Source organism: Aythya fuligula, chromosome 1 (genome assembly GCF_009819795.1).
Source record: "Aythya fuligula isolate bAytFul2 chromosome 1, bAytFul2.pri, whole genome shotgun sequence".
Classification (NCBI taxonomy): Eukaryota; Metazoa; Chordata; class Aves; order Anseriformes; family Anatidae; genus Aythya; species Aythya fuligula.
In genome coordinates this window covers 69,097,365-69,116,113 of record NC_045559.1, presented here as the reverse complement: position 1 = coordinate 69,116,113, position 18,749 = coordinate 69,097,365, and the positions used below count along the sequence as shown (strand labels likewise).

At 38.2% G+C, this 18,749-nt stretch overlaps 1 protein-coding gene across 2 annotated transcripts in view; it reads right to left on the bottom strand.

Annotated features, from left to right (window-relative positions):
- Window positions 1-2,522: 2,522 nt before the first annotated feature.
- The window catches only part of PDE3A (phosphodiesterase 3A), a 220,936-nt gene continuing 204,709 nt past the window's right edge, over window positions 2,523-18,749 (bottom strand). For both annotated transcript variants that reach the window (XM_032193279.1, XM_032193286.1), the window contains exons 12-16: window positions 17,440-17,639; window positions 16,231-16,434; window positions 13,019-13,174; window positions 8,529-8,769; window positions 2,523-4,327 (exon numbers count right to left, since the gene is read on the bottom strand). In XM_032193279.1, the coding sequence (XP_032049170.1) occupies window positions 4,080-4,327; window positions 8,529-8,769; window positions 13,019-13,174; window positions 16,231-16,434; window positions 17,440-17,639 (1,049 nt within the window). In that variant the 3' untranslated portion in view covers window positions 2,523-4,079. The remainder of the gene's footprint in view (window positions 4,328-8,528; window positions 8,770-13,018; window positions 13,175-16,230; window positions 16,435-17,439; window positions 17,640-18,749) is intronic.

The window sequence follows — 18,749 nt, the reverse complement described above, 5'->3', positions numbered from 1 at the left end:
CTTGAAAACCAAAATCTTAGACTCCTCATAAGAGAAAAGGTAATCAAATAATTAATTTGAGGCTTTCATAATCTCTACTTCATTGTGTTCCTTCTGCACCACAAGCATAAAGAGAGAAGTTATATTCCACAGTAAACATCATATGACTACTAAGCAAACTGGGAATATAAGGACAAATAGGTTTATATGTAATTGCCACGTGATTAGCAGAGCATTATTCTCACTGCACAAGAAGCTGCAAGTCCTACAAAAAGCCTCCAACTTAATGAAACAGCAAACCTCCTAGACTTCAAAGGAACAGGATCAGCCCCCAGGTGCCATTACAGTGGAAAAAGCAAAACATTGAATCTGGAAAACATAGTCTGATACTTCTCTTCCTCTCTGTTTTTAAAGAATTGAAAACTAAAATATTTTATTTTTTTTTTAAACTGCAAAACACTGTTTAAATAGGGCTTACTTTCTCTAGCAATTGATGAACCCCTTTACACAATGTACATACCAGAAACCCATATCAATTCTTTAAATATCCTACCAGAGTTCTGAACACTTCGATGATACAATTCTTTTTTTTTTTTTTTCTTCTCTTTCTGTCTTTTTTTTTTTTTTTTTTCCCATTTATTTTTTCCCCAACATACTGCACAGGTTGTGGTTTGTTTAGGGTTTGCAACTCCAAAGGATTGCACAAAATGGAAAAGCATCAAGGTCTAACCTCAAAAACAGTGCTGTAACTGCAGGTCAAAAGGTTTGCCTCCTTTGGACAAGAAACTGGTATAAAAACCAACAACAAAAATAAAAACTAAAAACAAGTCACTGTTTCACTATCTATTAAAAAAAAAAAAAAAAAAGCAAACAAATGTATTCACACATTTGATATAAAATATCTCTTATATTTTCTTTGTGTTACATCCTGGGGAATTCCCTGTTAATTTTTTTCCAGAAATACATTGCAAAGATGCAAAATCAGATTGATAAGGAGTGAATACCTGCAGAAATCGGATTTTACCATTAATTATGTGGAGTACAAAAAAAATCACCAGTCCCAGTCCCAGATACTTTTGCTTCTTTGCTAGCAGTTTGGATAAATCGCCTGTCTGCAATTCCCATACTGTAAAAGTCCTGAGTTAATCAAACTGCACCCACAAATAGGCTCGTGTACCAATGTAGTAATTTATAACAGCTGCATTGTTATTATAGAAAGAAAGCTTAACAAATTAGAGTGGACAATGATTTTACCTATTGACAACCTATTGACAATGATGAATAAGAAAAATATAATAATTCCCTTTCTGAACATTTTTAGGATAATTTTTCTTGGTTCAACCTTGTATATTTGCTTAGATGAGTTAATGAAACTTTAGTCACAAGAACTGACCTCATTCTGGCTCATCTTAATTTTACCAAGCGGGCACCCACTGACACTTTGTGTAATAAATTTTTTCTTCTTCTAGCAAAAGCAATATAAAATCAATATAAAAAATCCAGTTCCAGTGAGCATGCACTGAAAAAAAAAGAAGAAAAATATGCTTAGAGATGTGATATTTTAAAGCATCTCTATGTTTAATTTTTAAGGGCAGAATGAAACACATTAAATAATTCTGGTACTATAACATATGCATGTCACTTGTACAAGAAAACCCCAAATTAAATGGTTAATTGAAGTAACAGAAAAGGCATGAAAACAATGCAAGCTGAAATTGGTGGAGACTTGCTTAGATCTTGGAGGACACTCAAGTGATGGCACTTTTTCTTTTGAATTAATTTTATACTTTCCCTGTAAAACAATAGTGAAATTTGGATCTTTGTTCTTCTGATTTCATTGAAAACCACTCACTAAATTTTTCTGCTGGTAAGAGCATCCAGAGCCATGCTCTACAGTCATTCTGTCAAAATGCAAACATCTTCTCTGCTTGAAAGAAACCACAATCCTCTTTACGCAAAGCAAAAAGAAACTCTGACAGCACATGTTGGCTTTGATAGAGAGGGTTTTCTAACATTTTGGGGAAGGTATCAACAGGACTGGGAAATACTGCAAATGTATAACAATGGCAAAAAGCGATGGATGCAATGTCAGCAATTTAATACATGTATAGAAAGGACTTCTACAAACTCTTCCTTTCACAAGCATTCTCACTCCAACAAGCAATCCTCTTTTTGGCAAGGGACTGCAAGATTAGCATATAAAAAACATATGTAGTCAAACCATTTTTGAGAGATCTTCATATATATATATATTCATATATATAATATATATATATATATATATATATATATTCGTGTAATTATTTTTGTGGGGAAAAACAACAACGACAACCTGTAAATTGTGTGGTACTGGTTGGTGCCGCCAGTCCCAAAGAGCATTAGTATGCTAAAGCCGTGATCCTGTAGACCAGTGGCTTCCCAGAAGGTTTTACATGTATTCAAGACTTTATTTGTTGGGTTTGAAAATGGCTACACTGTATAAAAATGTTTTTGTATTTATTCTTTAAAAAATTAGCTTTACAAAAAAAAATCCCTTTTTTTCTTTTTTTTTTTTTTTCTTTTTCTTAAAGATATCATTATCTACAGGAACCCATAAAAAAATTTCCATATTTACATCTAGATAGCTAATCATTGACAAATATAATATTGTGAAATAAAATATTGAAAGTGAATATTCAACCTTTTAAATAGACATTTGGCTCACAGCATAAACAACAGAGAAAAACAAACAGAACAAAACAAAAAGATCTGCTCTTCTACAGGCCTGATCTTTTCCTCTCATTAAAAAACAAACAAACAAACAAAAAACAAAACAAAAAAAACAGCAAACAAAAAGTAAATATATTGGTGGGATCAAACACGCTGCTTCTAAGCAGAACGCCATCTACAAACTGCTCCCATCCAGTCCTCACACCGAAGAAACAAGCTCTCTGAAGCTCATGTGAGTGGTTGCTGAGACATACGCAGGACTGGCACCATTCTCCCACCCCTCTCCTATTGCAACATTTGCATTTTATTTTGAGGCATGACCCCCATGCTCCCCTTCTTTTGCTCTCAAGAGACGTTGGCTTAGTTTTGCTCCAAAATTGTTATGTTTGGCCACTGATGCATGGAGGCATATGGTTAGGGTGGAAAGATGGCAGTGTGCCTCTAGTTTCCATGTGCGCATGCACATTTGCTTTCTTCTCTCTCCTGCTGAAACATATATGCCATTCACGTACTCAGAAGTGGACGGAGGGCCAGATCCTTATAAGAGCAGTGTGCTGCACAACCCCTCATAAATCTCCCTGGAAATAAACGCCCTGGCATTTCTCTTTTGCCAGCAGACTGAGAAATGCCAGAAGAGGAGGAGATCTGAGACAGAGATGAAGCTAGGATGGGTCCTACTGCAAGGCTGCTGCCTGCAGCCAGTGTGCAATGCAGGACTTGGAGGACGACGGGAAACACAGAGCTCCTCACAAAGGGCTCCGCCTTCCTCATGGGCACAAATTCTCTAAAATGCAGGCCTCCTGTTCATTGTCATGTATCGGGACATGTGCTACAGCTAGTCTGATAAGAACTCAAACTATGCTATATGACACACACAAACACGCAAGCACCCCCCTCACGCACACATATATGTTGGCAGGATACACTGGCATTCATGTAAAGCTCTGGAACTGTTATCCCTCAGCATTAAGAGCAAAGCTACTTAACTGGTACCTCACTGTTAACTGCAAATGTGCTTTAGAAGCAGCATTTCTTTAGATAACTTCCTTCTGTAAATATCACAGTGACCATAATATATCATTAAATGTATTTTGCTGAAGTGCGCAGCCAATAACCCTGGCTATGTATATATATATTTATATAATTCCATCCCCCACCCCCACCTCCAAATCTCTGTAAAGAAAGTCTGTAAAAGCCGGTGTCGCAGTGTGAAAGCTTCCTTGAGCATAGGAGTTTAAAGAATGTACCTCACCATAAAAAAGAAAGAGAAACAAATTAAACAGCTGTAGGCGCATAATCCCATTCTACAGTGTTGTGTCTAAATGCTGTGCTGGCTTGAGAAAGAGTTTGTGCATGAGTCAATCTGTCTTAAAATACTGCTGTAAATATTGTCATTGGTTTGGTTCTGCAGTTGTGTTCTCCTCTTCATCCCTCTTGGGCTTCCCTTTCTCTTCCTCCTCTTCCCTGATGGCCTGAATTTGTTCTGAAGATTGGTGCAGTGTGGATTGCTCTGCGCCTTGCTTCTCTATCCCAGCTAACCTCTCCTCATCCTCAATTACTTTCTTCCACATTTTATGGTTCTGGAGCAGGTGCTGAGTGATCTGACAGTATATTTTCCTCCTCTTGAACTTCTTCTTTCCTGTAAAATACCATGTGATGTTAATGTTCTGTGAGGGAAGAAGTAGAACAGACTGAAGGTGTAGGAAGTAGGGTGTGTTATAACATACAGGAATTGCACCAACAAATTTTTAAAATCACAAACTTAAAGATTCTTAAAAACTCAGAAAGTCATGTCAACCCAGACCTCCAGGAGAAAACTTTTCCTACACTGTTTGAGCCCCAGCCTAGTCTGCTCATGGACTGCATGCTGTCACTTACCGTATAGCTCACAGAGACATCTAGTGTTTGAACAATTATGCACAAAATATGTTTCTGAGCTGTTTCCACTCACTGTTTTGGGATTAAGTGCTTCAAGACAGTGATCATCTTATTTTGTAACACAGACATTAAACCCCTATCACAAAACAGATCTCTGCTCACTGCTCTAGAAAAAAAATATAAAAAAATCCTGTTTGCCTGTTTGTGTTTTCTCACATTTTGCCTTTGATCTGAGAAGTGCTGTGGGAGGGTAATAAACTGATTAAGCATTAGTAATCAAAGGAGGGAACCCGTTCCTATGTTCCCTCATCAAAGACTGAGATTTACTACTCTACCACTACAGTGAAGATGATCACAAAGTCTTTACACATCATTGCTCCAGCAACAGAGTTTGATCACTGATGAAGTGGTCACATAGCTAAAGACTATCAGGAAGTATCTCATATCTCTGGTTTTGATTCATCAGTCCCTTCCTATTAATCTGAAAAATGCTTTTGTCACTATTAGTTCTCAGGGCTCCTGACACAAGTGTTTTGCTTTCTGAAGGATTTTTTTTTTCCTATGCCTGTATAGCCTGTCCAACACAAATTGTTAACTCCTTGACACTACAAAGCTTGAAAATTTTCCCTGATCATTAACAGTGGCAATGTCAGTGATAGAACTGAAATAATAACCCCTCCAAAGACAACTGCTGATTTCTTTTTTTAAAGAAGGTGACGTACAGGAATGTTTTGTACCAAATAAATTTGCGTGGATTAGCATTTGCAGGTTGCCTGAAGTATGTCTGTGTCAGGGTCCAAAATGTTTAGCCCTTGAAGCTTTGGAACTGGAAACAAAGAGCTTTTCACTGAGCACAGACCAAATCCAATTCAATCCTTCATTAGAAAGCCCTTGGTTCTCTGTATGAAACCTTTGGGTTTAGCACTAATAAGAAGCCCCTACTCTGCCAATACCACAGCAGGACATTCCCTTCTGGGTTTCCTGGGTGACCTGCATCTTGCTGCTCTCTGCAGGGACCACTGAGCATTTGCTGTGGTGATAAAATTTGTCTGAATAACTACAGACTGTTTAATTTTTATATTTACAACAGAACTTTGAGAAAATTACATGTTCCTGTATAGTAACAAAATAAATCAATTTTAGGCTACCTTAAATTTTCATAACTCTACATATATCTCTGCTGTTTCAGTGAATTATCAGGAGCTACATCTTCTGCAACAACTGTATATTTCCATATACCTATTTTTTTTTCCATCAAGAAAAACATCTCTACCAACATCTCCACAACACATAGTATTTATGTATCTCACATCTCAACCTTTCATTTGTAAGTTTTGTGAAGGTTTAGAACATCCATAACTATGTTGATGATAGGAACAAATTTCTAATAACTTTTAAGACCTCTATATCTACACAAAAGATTCTGTAGATTCCTAATGCAGATCCATATAGTCACAGAGAATTGAGGGAACCAGAAGAAAACAGTTTTTAATATGTTGGTATGACTGAGATGAGCACCTCACATTCAGTAAGAAGGAAGCAGGAAGAACTTCTCTGGGTATTTCAAAACCTTTGATACTTTCATTTTTAAGTTTCTGAAAAAGATACAAAACGTAAAAGCAATAGCTTGAATAATAAAATATTATAATGAGGTAGAACATCATGAATCCTAGGGTTCTGAGGGAGTTGGCTGATGTAGTCGCCAAGCCACTCTCCATATTTGAAAAATCATGGCAGTCAGGTGAAGTCCCCAGCGACTGGAAAAAGGGGAAGATCACTCTAATTTTTAAGAAGGGTAGAAAGGAAGACCTGGGAAACTACAGACTGGTGAGCCTCACCTCTGTGCTTGGAAGATCATGGAATGAATCCTCCTGGAGGCAATATTAAGGCACATGCAGGACGAGGAGGTGATCTGGGACAGCCAGCATGGCTTCACCAAGGGTAAATCGTGCCTAACCAATCTGGTGGTCTTCTACGATGGATTAACTGAATCAGTCAACAAGGGAAGACTGACTGATGTCATCTACTTGGACTTCTGTAAGCCCTTTGACACAGTCCCACACAACATCCTAATCTCTAAATTGGAAAGATATGTATTTGAAGGGTGGACCTGCTGGTAGGTAAGGAATTGGCTTGACAGCTGCACCCAGAGAGTAGTGGTCAATAGTTCTATGTCCAGATGGAGACTGGTGATGAGTGGTGTCCCTCAGGTGTCTGTCTTGGGACCAGTGCTTTTCAATATCTTCATCAATGACATAGATGATGGGATTGAGTTCACTCTCAGCAAGTTTGCAGATGACACCAAGCTGAGTGGTATAGTTGATACCAAAGAAAGAAGGGATGCCATTCAAAGGGACGTGGGCAGGCTGGAGAAGTGGGCCCACATGAACTGCATAAGGTTCAACAAGTCCAAGTGCAAGGTATTGCAACTGGGTAACGACACTCCAAGACAGGAGTATGGCCTGAGAGAACTCACTGAGACCAGCCATGCAGAGAAAGACTTGGAGGAATAGAGAGTTCTGGTGGACGAAAGGCTCAACATGAGCCAGCAGTGCGTGCTTGCAGCCCAGGCCAACTGCATCCTGGGCTGCATCAAAAGAGGTGTGACCAGCAGGTCGAGGGAGGTGATTGTCCCCTTCTACTCTGCCCTTGTGAGGCCCCACCTGGAGTACTGCATCCAGGTTTGGGGTTCCCAGCACAAGAAAGATGTGGACCTGTTAGAGTGAGTCCAGAGAAGGACTTCAAAGATGATCAGAGGACTGGAGCACCTCTCCATCCAGAGAAGGGCTACAAAGATAATCAGAGGACTGGAGTACCTCTCCTATGGAAGAGAAGGCTCTAGGGAGACCTTTCAAGTGAGACCTTTCAATTCAGACTCTTAATTTAGACCTTTCAATACATAAAGGGGTCTTTATGGATGGAGAAGGACGCTTTACTCAGGCAGATAATGATAAGACAAGGGGGAATGGTCTTAACCTCAAAGAGGGTAGATTTAGACTAGACATTAGGAGGAAATTCTTCACTGTATGGGTAGTGAGGCACTGGAACAGGTTGCAAAGAGAAGTTGTGGATGCCTCATCCCTGGAGGTGTTCATGGCCAGGCTGGATGGGACATTGGCCAACCTGATCTAGGGGGTGGCATCCCTGCCTATGCCGGGGTGTTGGATTTAGATGATCTTTAAGGTCCCTTCCAACCCAAGCCATTCTATGATTCTATGATATGATTCTATGAAAAGAAAAACAGAAAAGGAAACAGAAGATGACTAAAAATGGTTGGTTTTCAGTATGGCAAGTGTTAATGATGGCCTGTGCTTTAAACTTAAAAACAGCATTGTTGAACTTGACTAGCAGGGACACAGAATATTACACAATACAGCAATGAGATGAATGGTGACTAAGAATTTAAAAGTAAGGCCAGACCCTAGAATGGATAAATGAGAACATCCTTCGTCTTTCTTTTTAATCCAAAAACATCAGTTTCAATGCTTTGTAGTCTCTGTTGGTTATCAACCTCATAGCTTTCCATCTGGTAGACAATTCCATAAATGTGAATCTGCCACAGAAACCTGTAGTTCTGTCTGCTATTAGAGAGATGATCCTGTAGAGCTGGTAGATACTAAAATAAACCTGTGCACACTATATTATTTAATGTTTACTTTGAGTTTTGGGCATGGAACGATTTGGGGAAGAATAGAAAAGTTTAGGTTGTAGAGAAAAGGCTATGTATCACTAGGGCAATAAAGGCTGGTGCTTTCTAGACAGATGAGATACAGGGAAGGGAGTGCCAATGTGACTAACCTCGTGACAACTTCACCAAGGATAGCACTGAATCACTAACTCTGGAGAGGTCTACGTGGAACATGACCAGTTCATGGTCTCTATGCTTTTACAATATGACTTCTTAGTTTTTGGTCACAATATGGAACTTTTCTGTTGAAAAAAAATAAGTGTGAGTAACTTACTGGATTCAGCATTTTCATACGTTTCCATTTCTGCTGTACCTTCCTCTTCATGCTCATCAGTGTCTCCTGATTCATCACTATCTTCTATCCATTTTCCTGGCATCAGCCCTGCTGAGTCATAGGAGTTACATAGTGGTCCCACAATGTGAGTGATGAAAGATTCCTGGAGGTGTGCCAGCTGAGGAGCAGAGCGATCCATGAAAGGACTGATAGGAAGGCCCAAGCTAGCCTCTTCATCACCCTGGAGAAGAAAAACAGCAGTAATTTCTCTGAAGTGAATGAAAGAAAAACCGTGTAATGAAAAGGAGCAATGCACTTCAAACCAATTAAAAATGATGAAAGAAAAATAGTTCTACTGTAATGCCACTTCCATACCATGCCAATGTGACATTATTACAGTGCCATCATGTCAAATGATTCATTGAAGTTACAGCTCTTTTCTTGTAAGAGAACCCACTACCAACAGGGTGAATTTAACAAGAATGTTACTGTGATCACTGCTCAAAATGATGCCCATCACCACAGTCCTGTACTTTGCACTGAATTTGAAAGTTTGAAAACTGATGATTTCCTTCTTTCCTTACATTATTTTCAGAAATGTTTTCTGATTTTGTGATTGTTAGCTTATTCTCCTTGTACTCAGCCAACTGTTTGCAGGGGACAAGACTGAATTGCTACAAGCCAGAGCCATTTCATTGACCTAGTTTTCTTATGGATTTTGTCCTTATTACACATTTCTTAAACAAAGAGCTCCTTTGGCTTTGGGTCATAATTATCTGCTTTCTGGAAATTCTAGAATGATCCCCATCAATGTCGGCATAACTCAGAAGCAGTAAATCTTTCCCATAAAGCTTTTTGCTATCTTTTCTTGGGGAGAGAGGGCTGAGAGGAGGTATAGGAAGACTTATTTGCCTCCTCTCATGATGTGAAAAAGGTCGAACTTTCTCTAAGTACAAAGTCTGACATTCTCACTCACCCCTATCATAGCAAAGACTCTGGTGATATCAGCGAGTTTTCAGCTGAGTAGACATGTCAAGACAGAATACCACTTCCCCAGTAAACAAACAAACAAACAAAAAACCCCACACCCCTTTAATCAACCTGTTATGCAAATTAAGACATTAATGCAACATGGAGATCTATTTTTTGAGGAATACAGATTAGGATCTGGGCAGACATATTCACTTCCTTGAATTTACATGTTGCCTGAATTTATTTTCTGGCAATCTAAATTTTCCAAAAGTCAGAGACAATGTTATCTGGTCAACAACTCATTGATAGGTTGGAAAGTCAATGAATGAGAGTTCGATTTTGAAGCGTGTACCACAAACATCTCACTTCCTTGTGGTTTGTTCTTTTTATTTTTATCATAACCTACCAAAAACATTATAATCAATCATTAAATGCAGAATATTTGTCTTAACAAAACACTGAAACGTCATCCATCCTTGAAATAACAAGCAAATTTAAAAGAAGTGGCAACTCCCTCTTCTTCATAGTAACATATCTGAGATTTCATAGTTGTAAGTTGTCGCTAGTGGAAAGAAAGCTGAGTATTGAAATGTTTATAAGTTTTTTTCATGTCCAGTTAAAACATGATTTATTATGTGAAATATATTACAACGCATTTTTTGATTCTTTTTAATGTAAATCTAGCCTAACTTTGAATAAATATACTGAACACACGGAGGGAAAAAATGAAACATACTGTAACAATATGGTACAGGTTTTTCAACAGTTATATGCAATACACTTGTTATTTTATGGGAGTTAAATTCATCAGAGGAATCAGTGTTTATTAAAGGAAACCCAAGAAAAATATTTCACTATTCTCACAGGAAAAGCTGAATGTATGCTTTTTGATAACAACAGTTCTGGGGAAGTTCAAACTTCCCATAAAATTTTCCTCTTCAGAAGTGAGAAAAGTAATGCTTTTCCCTACTCAGAAGAAAGTTGATGATCAAAAGCATTGCGAAGATGGTTTAATACAACATATATAGTATATTTCATTAAAGAAAGTCAGATTTTAACCTAGGTTAAATAAATTGAAAATCTAACTTATTGTTATTAATGTCAAAAGTAGGTCCTAGGAAGAATATGCTCTTTGTTTTCAGCCCCATCATAGAATCACAGAATTGTTTGTGTTGGAAGGGACCTTAACAACCACCTGGTTCCAGCCTTCCCTGCCATGGGGAGGGACACCTCCCACCAGATCAGGTTGCCCAAAGCCCCATCCAACCTGGCGATGAACACTTCCAGGGATGGGGTATCCACAACTTTGGGCAACCTGTTCCAGTGCTTCACAACCTTCTGAGTAAAGAATTTCTTCCTTATATCTAATCTAAACCTACCCTCTTTTAGTTTAAAACCATTAACTACACTTCCTGGCAGTACACTTCCTGACAGAGTCCCTCTACAGCTTTCTCATAAGTCCCAGTATCCTGTCAGGACGGCAACTCATGTCAGGCAAAAGACAAAATAGAAAATCTAATAGTACATATTGATTTCTCAGTACAGTGAATATACATCTTTTATTAAAACAAACCACCACCACCACCAACAAAATCGTACCGACCACCCAATGTCTTGTAATTTGCAGGTGAAGGGTTCAAAGACTTTTGCCCACAGTTCCCATACTAAAAGTAAAGTCAGTAAAGAAGATAACAATTGTGCTATTCTGAATCAAAATTTGCAGAGAAGATAAATCTTAAGTTTATTTATTTTTAATTATAGCATTACAAGAAAATTATCTGCAGCAGTCCTTTGGAGCACCTTCCAAGAGCATGAAAATATTAATAGCACAACTTTCTGACTGATGGACAACAACATAGATTTTATTGTGGAACAGATAACACAGCATCCTCTCACACACGTTCCTCCCAAGCTCAACACAGAGCTCACTTTTTGACACTCTGATGATACCACTGTATTGGAGCACTTACTGCCCTCTGAAATTAGTTATTATGGACCAAAGAAAAGTCATATCATATACATGATTACCAAGTTTTGTTTGCATGCAGTGGTCACACACATAAGCTATGATCATCACCAGAATTAGGTGAAGTACAATTTGTTGGAAGAACTTTAATGGGAATAAGCAAAGAAAAGTATTTCCTGAAAGAAAATGTGGGAGATGAAGGTTAATTGCTTCTGTTATGGGATTCATTCTCTTCTACAAAGAAAAAAAAAAAAAAAAAGAAAGAAAAATTGAACTAACTATATTTGTAATATATATAAGAATCTTAGCCCTTTCTTTTCCTCATGACTGTTTAAAGAAATGAAGGACCTTCAGGGCAATGTCTTAATTTTGACCCTTCTTCCATTTCTTTACATACTCCAGAATGCAGCAGCAGAAGAAAATCCTAATTTTTCCAAACTCTAAGTACAGTAAATTTGAGTGAAGATGACAAGACTTTAAAAGGGTTTATCCTATGACTTTAAGTCAGTCTGCCCACTCCTAGAAGACTATCCAGTGTCTGATCCAGTGATTTAGCCTGCACGCTTCTTCCTGAAAAGACAGGATGTGAAGTTCAGTCTAACCAGCACATTCAAAATGTCTTTCCACTCAGGAAACAAAATGTCTTTCCACTGGGAACAGCTCTGTCTCTTGCACTCAGCATGCCTAAATAAATTATAATGAGAAAAGTTTCAATTAAGAGCACCCTTATACCTGGCAGGAGAGCACCAGTGCCTGGCTATATTCCCAGGTCTTTGTAAATCAGTCTGTGTCTGCTTCTTCCTTGTGCTACCATCAGCTGAGTCTTGCATTTATTATTGCTGTTGTACTAACAAACCTTTGGAAAGCTGAAAGTGATGTCAAAAAAAAAAAAAAAGAAAAAAAAAGTATGAGCTAGAATCAACATGTAGGGAGCAGATATAGTTAGTCTGTAATAAACTGAAAGTCAACAATATTACAATGGCATTCATATTCATTACATAAAGGTTTTCTGTGTGTGTGCACGCAGGGACATGGTCCAAGTGGAAACTAAAATAACCCCTCTTCTTTGTTTAGATCATCTCAGTAAGGATGTCATGTCCAGTTTTGGAGAGCACATGTCAACAAAAGTGTGAGCCACCTGGAGTTACTGCAGAGAAGAGCAATGAGAACCAGTAGATGTCTTGAAAAGATATGGAAGAAAGGATGAAAAGATCATTTGTACTAAAGAACACTGAAAGAAGGATGACAAGCCAACAGAAAAAAATTGGAAAAGAACAACTTGTTCACCATGTACCTGGTAAGGATATTGACAGACTAGATTGGCTAAGCCTGTACAAAACCCCATCATCAGATGTCTTTGAGGACAAATTAGAAGCTTGAGTGCCATATGGACTATCACTGATCCAGCAAACAAATGGTCTAATTTGAACTCTAGGCATTCCCTTTAGTCCTGTTCTCTGCAATTTTCACTCATCATGCATTAGCACACTGCAGGACTGTTTAGCCCACAACATGCAACCAGCAGATACCACCTTGGACATGATTTATTTACCTGCTCATAAAACTCATTCACAATGCCTTCTGTCCACTGCAGATGCAAGTCTTTGCATTTTGCAGGCCCATTTATGTCAGCCAATTTGATGCACATTTGGCAAACCAGCAAGCGGTCGTTCTCATTAGTCCAGTCAATCCCAACGTCATCATTCACCTGTGAGGCAGAGAAAGGAAAACCTTGACAGTAATGCTCAATAAGAATGTATCCACAGAGGAAATTCTGCCCTGGGATACCTTGTGGTTCAGCTACTTGACAGAATCACAAGTGTAAGCGGGTGAGATAGCTTAAAGTTGAAATTTACCATTACCCGCATATCATCCTATAAAAAGAAAAATAAGTGAAAAACAATGAACATTGAGATATATTATGAGACATTAATATTTAGCAAATAATGTGTCTGTCTGAAAGCATTTACTAGGAAAACAAAAAAAAATGCAACCTTTCCATGACATTTTCCAAGAAATTACTACCTAATTTGTGCACAAAAATAAATTGCCATTAAATGACATGCTGATTTTATTATAGCATGAAGATGCATGTAACAGGTCTATTTTTCTATTTCATCTAAATTTTTCTGACAGGATTCATTTTTTTTTCCTTTTCTCAATTTTTCCCATACCTTCCACAATGAAATGTGATATATGCTATCAACTGCCTTAAAATCAAAGTATAACCTTCAAAGAGTCACAGAAAAGCTGAGGTTGGAAGGCACCTCTGGACTTGTCCAATCCCCTTACTCAAGGCAGGGCCAGTTATTAGACGCTGCTCAAGATCGCAACCAGTTGGATTTTGAGTATTTCTAGTAAGAGGAAAACTCCACAGCCTCTTTGAGTAACCTTTTCCAGTATACAACTTCTCTCACAGTAAATCAGGCCTTTCCTATTTTTAATGAGATTTTCTGTGTTTCCATTTGTACCCCTTGACTCTTGCCCTGTCACCCCATAACACTCTGCATCTCCCATGGGCTTGTATATGCAGAGTTTGTTACAGTGTTCCCTCACTGAAGATAAGTCATCATTGTTCCTGACTTTCTCTGACATCTCTTGGATCTGGGATTCCTGAAGCCAGGTCTTACCCACAAAGTCAGAGAAAGCATTGAGGACCTTGGCCTTTTCCAATGGTCAGTGATACCAACCTTTGCTGTCATTAGCCACATTTTCCCATCCCAGGTTTTTTTCCTAAAACATCTCCAAGTGTTGGAGGGACTTTATTCTACTGTCTAATTAACTTTAAATTCAAATCCCTTCTTGAAACACGGCTTTAATTTTCAAGTTTTCAGTAGTTGAAAATGGATAGAAAGTTGTGTTATGACTAGACAAAACTTACGTGTCCTCTGTCACCAAGTCCCCTGTCTCATATAGGAGTAGGTCCACAACGTTGAGGGCTATGCTTTTAATATACATGAGCTGACATAACTAGTGTCAGAGGACAGACAGTAAGTGCTCTGATGCATTGATATCACCAAAGTGACAGACAGTGAGTTTCCTTCATTGTTTCTTGTACTTTCCAGACTGCAAGATTTTCTGGTAGGAGGATGATTATATTACATGTGCTTAAACTGACTTCTACAGTCTCTCTGACTATGGTCAATACACTAAACTACAGTTCAGCAACTCAATCAATAACATAATCATGTATAGCTCAGCTTATCAAAGTTGCAGAAACTCAGATACAAACATGTGAGGTCTGTTCTTGGAGGCTACTCTGGTACAAACGAAGTTTTTCTAACCAAGTGTAAATAATCTCTTTTTAAGACAGTGATGACTCAGGGAAAGCTAGGATCAGCCACAAATACTGCTTAATGTTTTCACTTTCTTCTCTTCATTTTTTTTTCTTTTCTTTCTTTTTTTTTTTTTTTTTTTTTTTTTTAATATTACTTACTTTCACAGAAGTGAAGGTTTTGGTCCAAACTGTCAAAGGCAAAGGATTTATTCAGACAGCCTGAATTTACTGTGCTTTATTGTCATGGGAGCCCTAGCAGCTGAGAATCTGCCAGTAAGTTCAATACTTTAAGAGGAAATTAGACAGGTGAAAATGGCCTTGGGGTTTAAAATTAAGACCTAAAGAAGCCCCTCTGATACCACCAGGAGTGATGTGGGACATGTCTAACAGGGGTCAAAAGGAGTTAAGACTTCCATGGATCTTCAGATCAGTTCTCTGTCTACCCTGGACCATAATTTAAGGCCTTTCTTTACAGCTCCTTAGAGCCGAACAAAGAGATATCTTTTAGGGTAATGGAAAACAAAACCAGTCATACATCTGTAGGCTTCAGACTTTCAGGATACAGGTCCATCTTAAGCAATACCTCAAGAAAACATATGAAAGTAAAACAGCTAGGAGGTCCTAATCCAGGACAAGAAACACACTGTGTTTGGTTTTATACAAGGAACAAGTAGGCAATATCAGCTCCCAAGCAGATATTATCCAGGTAACGTACCTACAGCTTGGATAGATGATGGAGTTTATTAAAATAAACTTATAAATAGTAATTTCCAATAAATTGAAACTAGATGAAACTGTACAATATTTTTTTTAAAAATAGGTTCCTAGGGTTGTGATTTTATGCTCACTGAGTTGAGCATAAAGGAAAGATCTTTACTGACCTTCCTCAGGGGCCTACCCATTGGGAACAAAGTAGGAAAGAAAGATCTTTTACTGCATTTCAGATCAGAATTTCAAAGTCATACAATATCTGTGTTTTGCTAATAGAACAGTACAATTAAACAGATAAAGAGTCACATTAAGTATTTAGACATTAGGGAAATGTGGTAAAACCTCTCCTTTTTTTTTTTTTTTTTTTTTTTTTTTTCCCTTGAGTGTTTTGCTAATGTCTAAAATACCAGCAGAGAAGAAAACAATATTGAAAAGTAGGATGTAACTGGGATTTTCATCAAATTGTCCTATATTACATAATATCCTCAACAGGGCAAAGTAGCCTTTCTAAATCTGCTTTTATGTTGTCAACAAGACAACAAATACTGCCTTAAACCAACTTCTGAAAAACACAAGCATATATAAGAAAAGAAGCTGTGGCACTAAATTCAAATAGGTAAAAGAAATGACAGATTAATATTCATGTTTTACAGCAGCTGAGAGGCCATTCGGAAGAAAAAGCAACACAGCAGCATTTTTAATCATTTCACTGTGATGCTACCAAGCCCTGGAAACTTTTCTGACTATCCACCAGAAACCCAAATGAATCTTGTTACCTTGGCATTGAATCTGGCAACAAAATCAAAGTGTTTTTTCAGGTCAGTAGCCAAAATTGCCTCAATGACGAGGAAGCGGAAATGCTTGAACTCCACATGGTCAAGGTTGACCAAGAAGTTGTATTCTGGCCTCGACATGAAAAGGTTCCAGGCAGCAGCAGCGTGGTGATTCTCCAGAACGGAGCGGTCATTGTACAGCACTGCCTGTGAAAACAACATGGGCAGATGTTCAGCAAAAGAAACACCACAACTACAGAAATAAGAAAGATGTGGGGATAATGCATGAGGGACGTTCAGGTTTGGTTGATTTCATTTTTATTCAAGATTTTCCTGAGGTTTCAAATGTTATTTTGGCAGGAATAGTAGTTTCTATCAGTCTATTTATTCAGCTAGAGTGGATAAGAAATGAATTCTGGATCCAAAAAATTCCTTTTGCTAAGAAACGAATTCTGTATCCATGGTGGGGAGTAAATCCCTAATTTCTGCATCCCTAACCAACTTCTCATCATTACACCACCTTTTGTTCTTTCTTTCTGCACAGAAATATCTTTCAGCAGAGTACACTGAAGCCAGGCAGGTCAGCTATGTAAACGAAGGAAAGATGATCTCATAATTAAGCCAATAAACAGTGACTCAGAATCACTGAATTCAACTGCCAGCATTGGCAGCAACTTCTGTGTAACCTTAGTTAAGTCTCAATTATTCATTTGTAAAACAGAGATGTTTTCTTTCCCCTTGTAGAGTCATAGTGCAAAGATACATTCATAAAAGACTGCAGCAATTCATATACTACAGAAGCAACAGAAAATATATGTTATGATTGTGCTCAAACTCACTTGCATGGTGCACTGGAAACTACATAGTTTGTTTGTCAGTTTGTTTTAATCTTTCTGTGCCTTACTGTGTACAATAATATTTCCCTTAATTTCACAAACAGTTATAGATTCTGCAACATTCAGCAGAACATTTGCTTCTCCTTCACAAAGACATTTTATCTATACGTTTCTTAACACTCCCCCTGAGTGTAGTGAGGGTGTGTAAGGAGACTCACTGGCAATCCCCAAGTGATTATTTCTTTCACTTTGATAAGCTATTTCAAAATATTTGGTATAACTGTGCTTAATGTAAGCTTCAGGTATCACTGACAAGTAGAAGCTGTTACCACAGACCTTCCAAACTTGGCAGCAACACTGCCTGAGATTTATTTACCTGAGGAGCACTTGTTGCTACCAAAAAGGCATTGGTCCTTCCTGGATGGTCATAATCATGCATGGCTGCAGCTACATAAAGAGCCATCAACTCAAGGGCTGGGATGTTGCCAGCTAGGCATCCGTAGCTGTCATCTGTAGGTGTGTATGTCTTCGAAAACACATAACCCATATGGCCGTGAGTGATTCCACTGTCAGAATCTGAGCAGAAATAAATAGGTTTAAAAATTTCTCATCACCTTTTCAGTGACTTACTGAAACAGATGGGAGCAGCAAAGCAGGAAGAGGAGTGGAGGATTCATAGTACCTAACTGAAGAGTAAACATGTCCTGTGCTGAACACTTTATGATGCTGTGTACATGACCCAGTACAATAAGACATGCTGCTGAAAAAGAACAATTTCAGATCCCCCAGGGAACTTCCAGCCATCCAGCAGAGCCTGGTCTCAAACTACATAAAGCATTAACAATAAGATATGGGCCAACAGACATGCTTTAGCTTTGTGAGTAACTCAGTCTTCGCATTCCTTCCTCTAAGTGCTTCATCATATAGATTAATTTATGAAATACTATCAGTATTTAAAGTAGTGGAATAGCATTTGTTAATTTTATTGGTATAGGTGCATATTTTTCAACCCAATGTCTAGACTTTACTTTTTTGATAATAACTCTCTTACCAGCCTCTTTTTGAATCAGCTTGAACATGCCACTGGCAGATTTTGAGGGAGATGTATGAATGGAACTTGCATGCAAATGAAAACATCTTTCAAGTTACAAACATCAAAAGCCCCTAAACACAAGTCCTTTCATTCCACCCAGTTCACCTCAGCTACAAAGCCTCCAACATTTGCTGATATGATTAGTGACAAAATTTTCCAGGAATAGCAACCTTTTCCAGCACCAAAACATCCTGAAGAGTTTCACAAATGATGTTCTAATGTCACACAAATGCACACACATGCAAAGTGGAAATGTTCTCTGTGGACCAAACTCCTGTTTTTTCAACAGCTCCCTCAGAATCCCCACAAAACACAGATAGGTCCTCTAGTTGCTATAGCTCAGACTGGTGAAGTTAATATAAATGTGCAATAAGAGCTTCCTGTAAGTAGCAATCATAAAACAGCAGACAATGTAGACTTGTACTTTACAAGCAGACTTGTAAACTAATTGCAAGGTGGTAACAACTCTCCTTCTTTGGAGACAGTGAGGAATGGCAAAGAAACACTTCACAACAGCCAAACAGTAGCAGTACATGCCACTACCTGCATGTCCCAGTAGTTTCATAATAGCAAAACAATGCAGGATTTGAGGA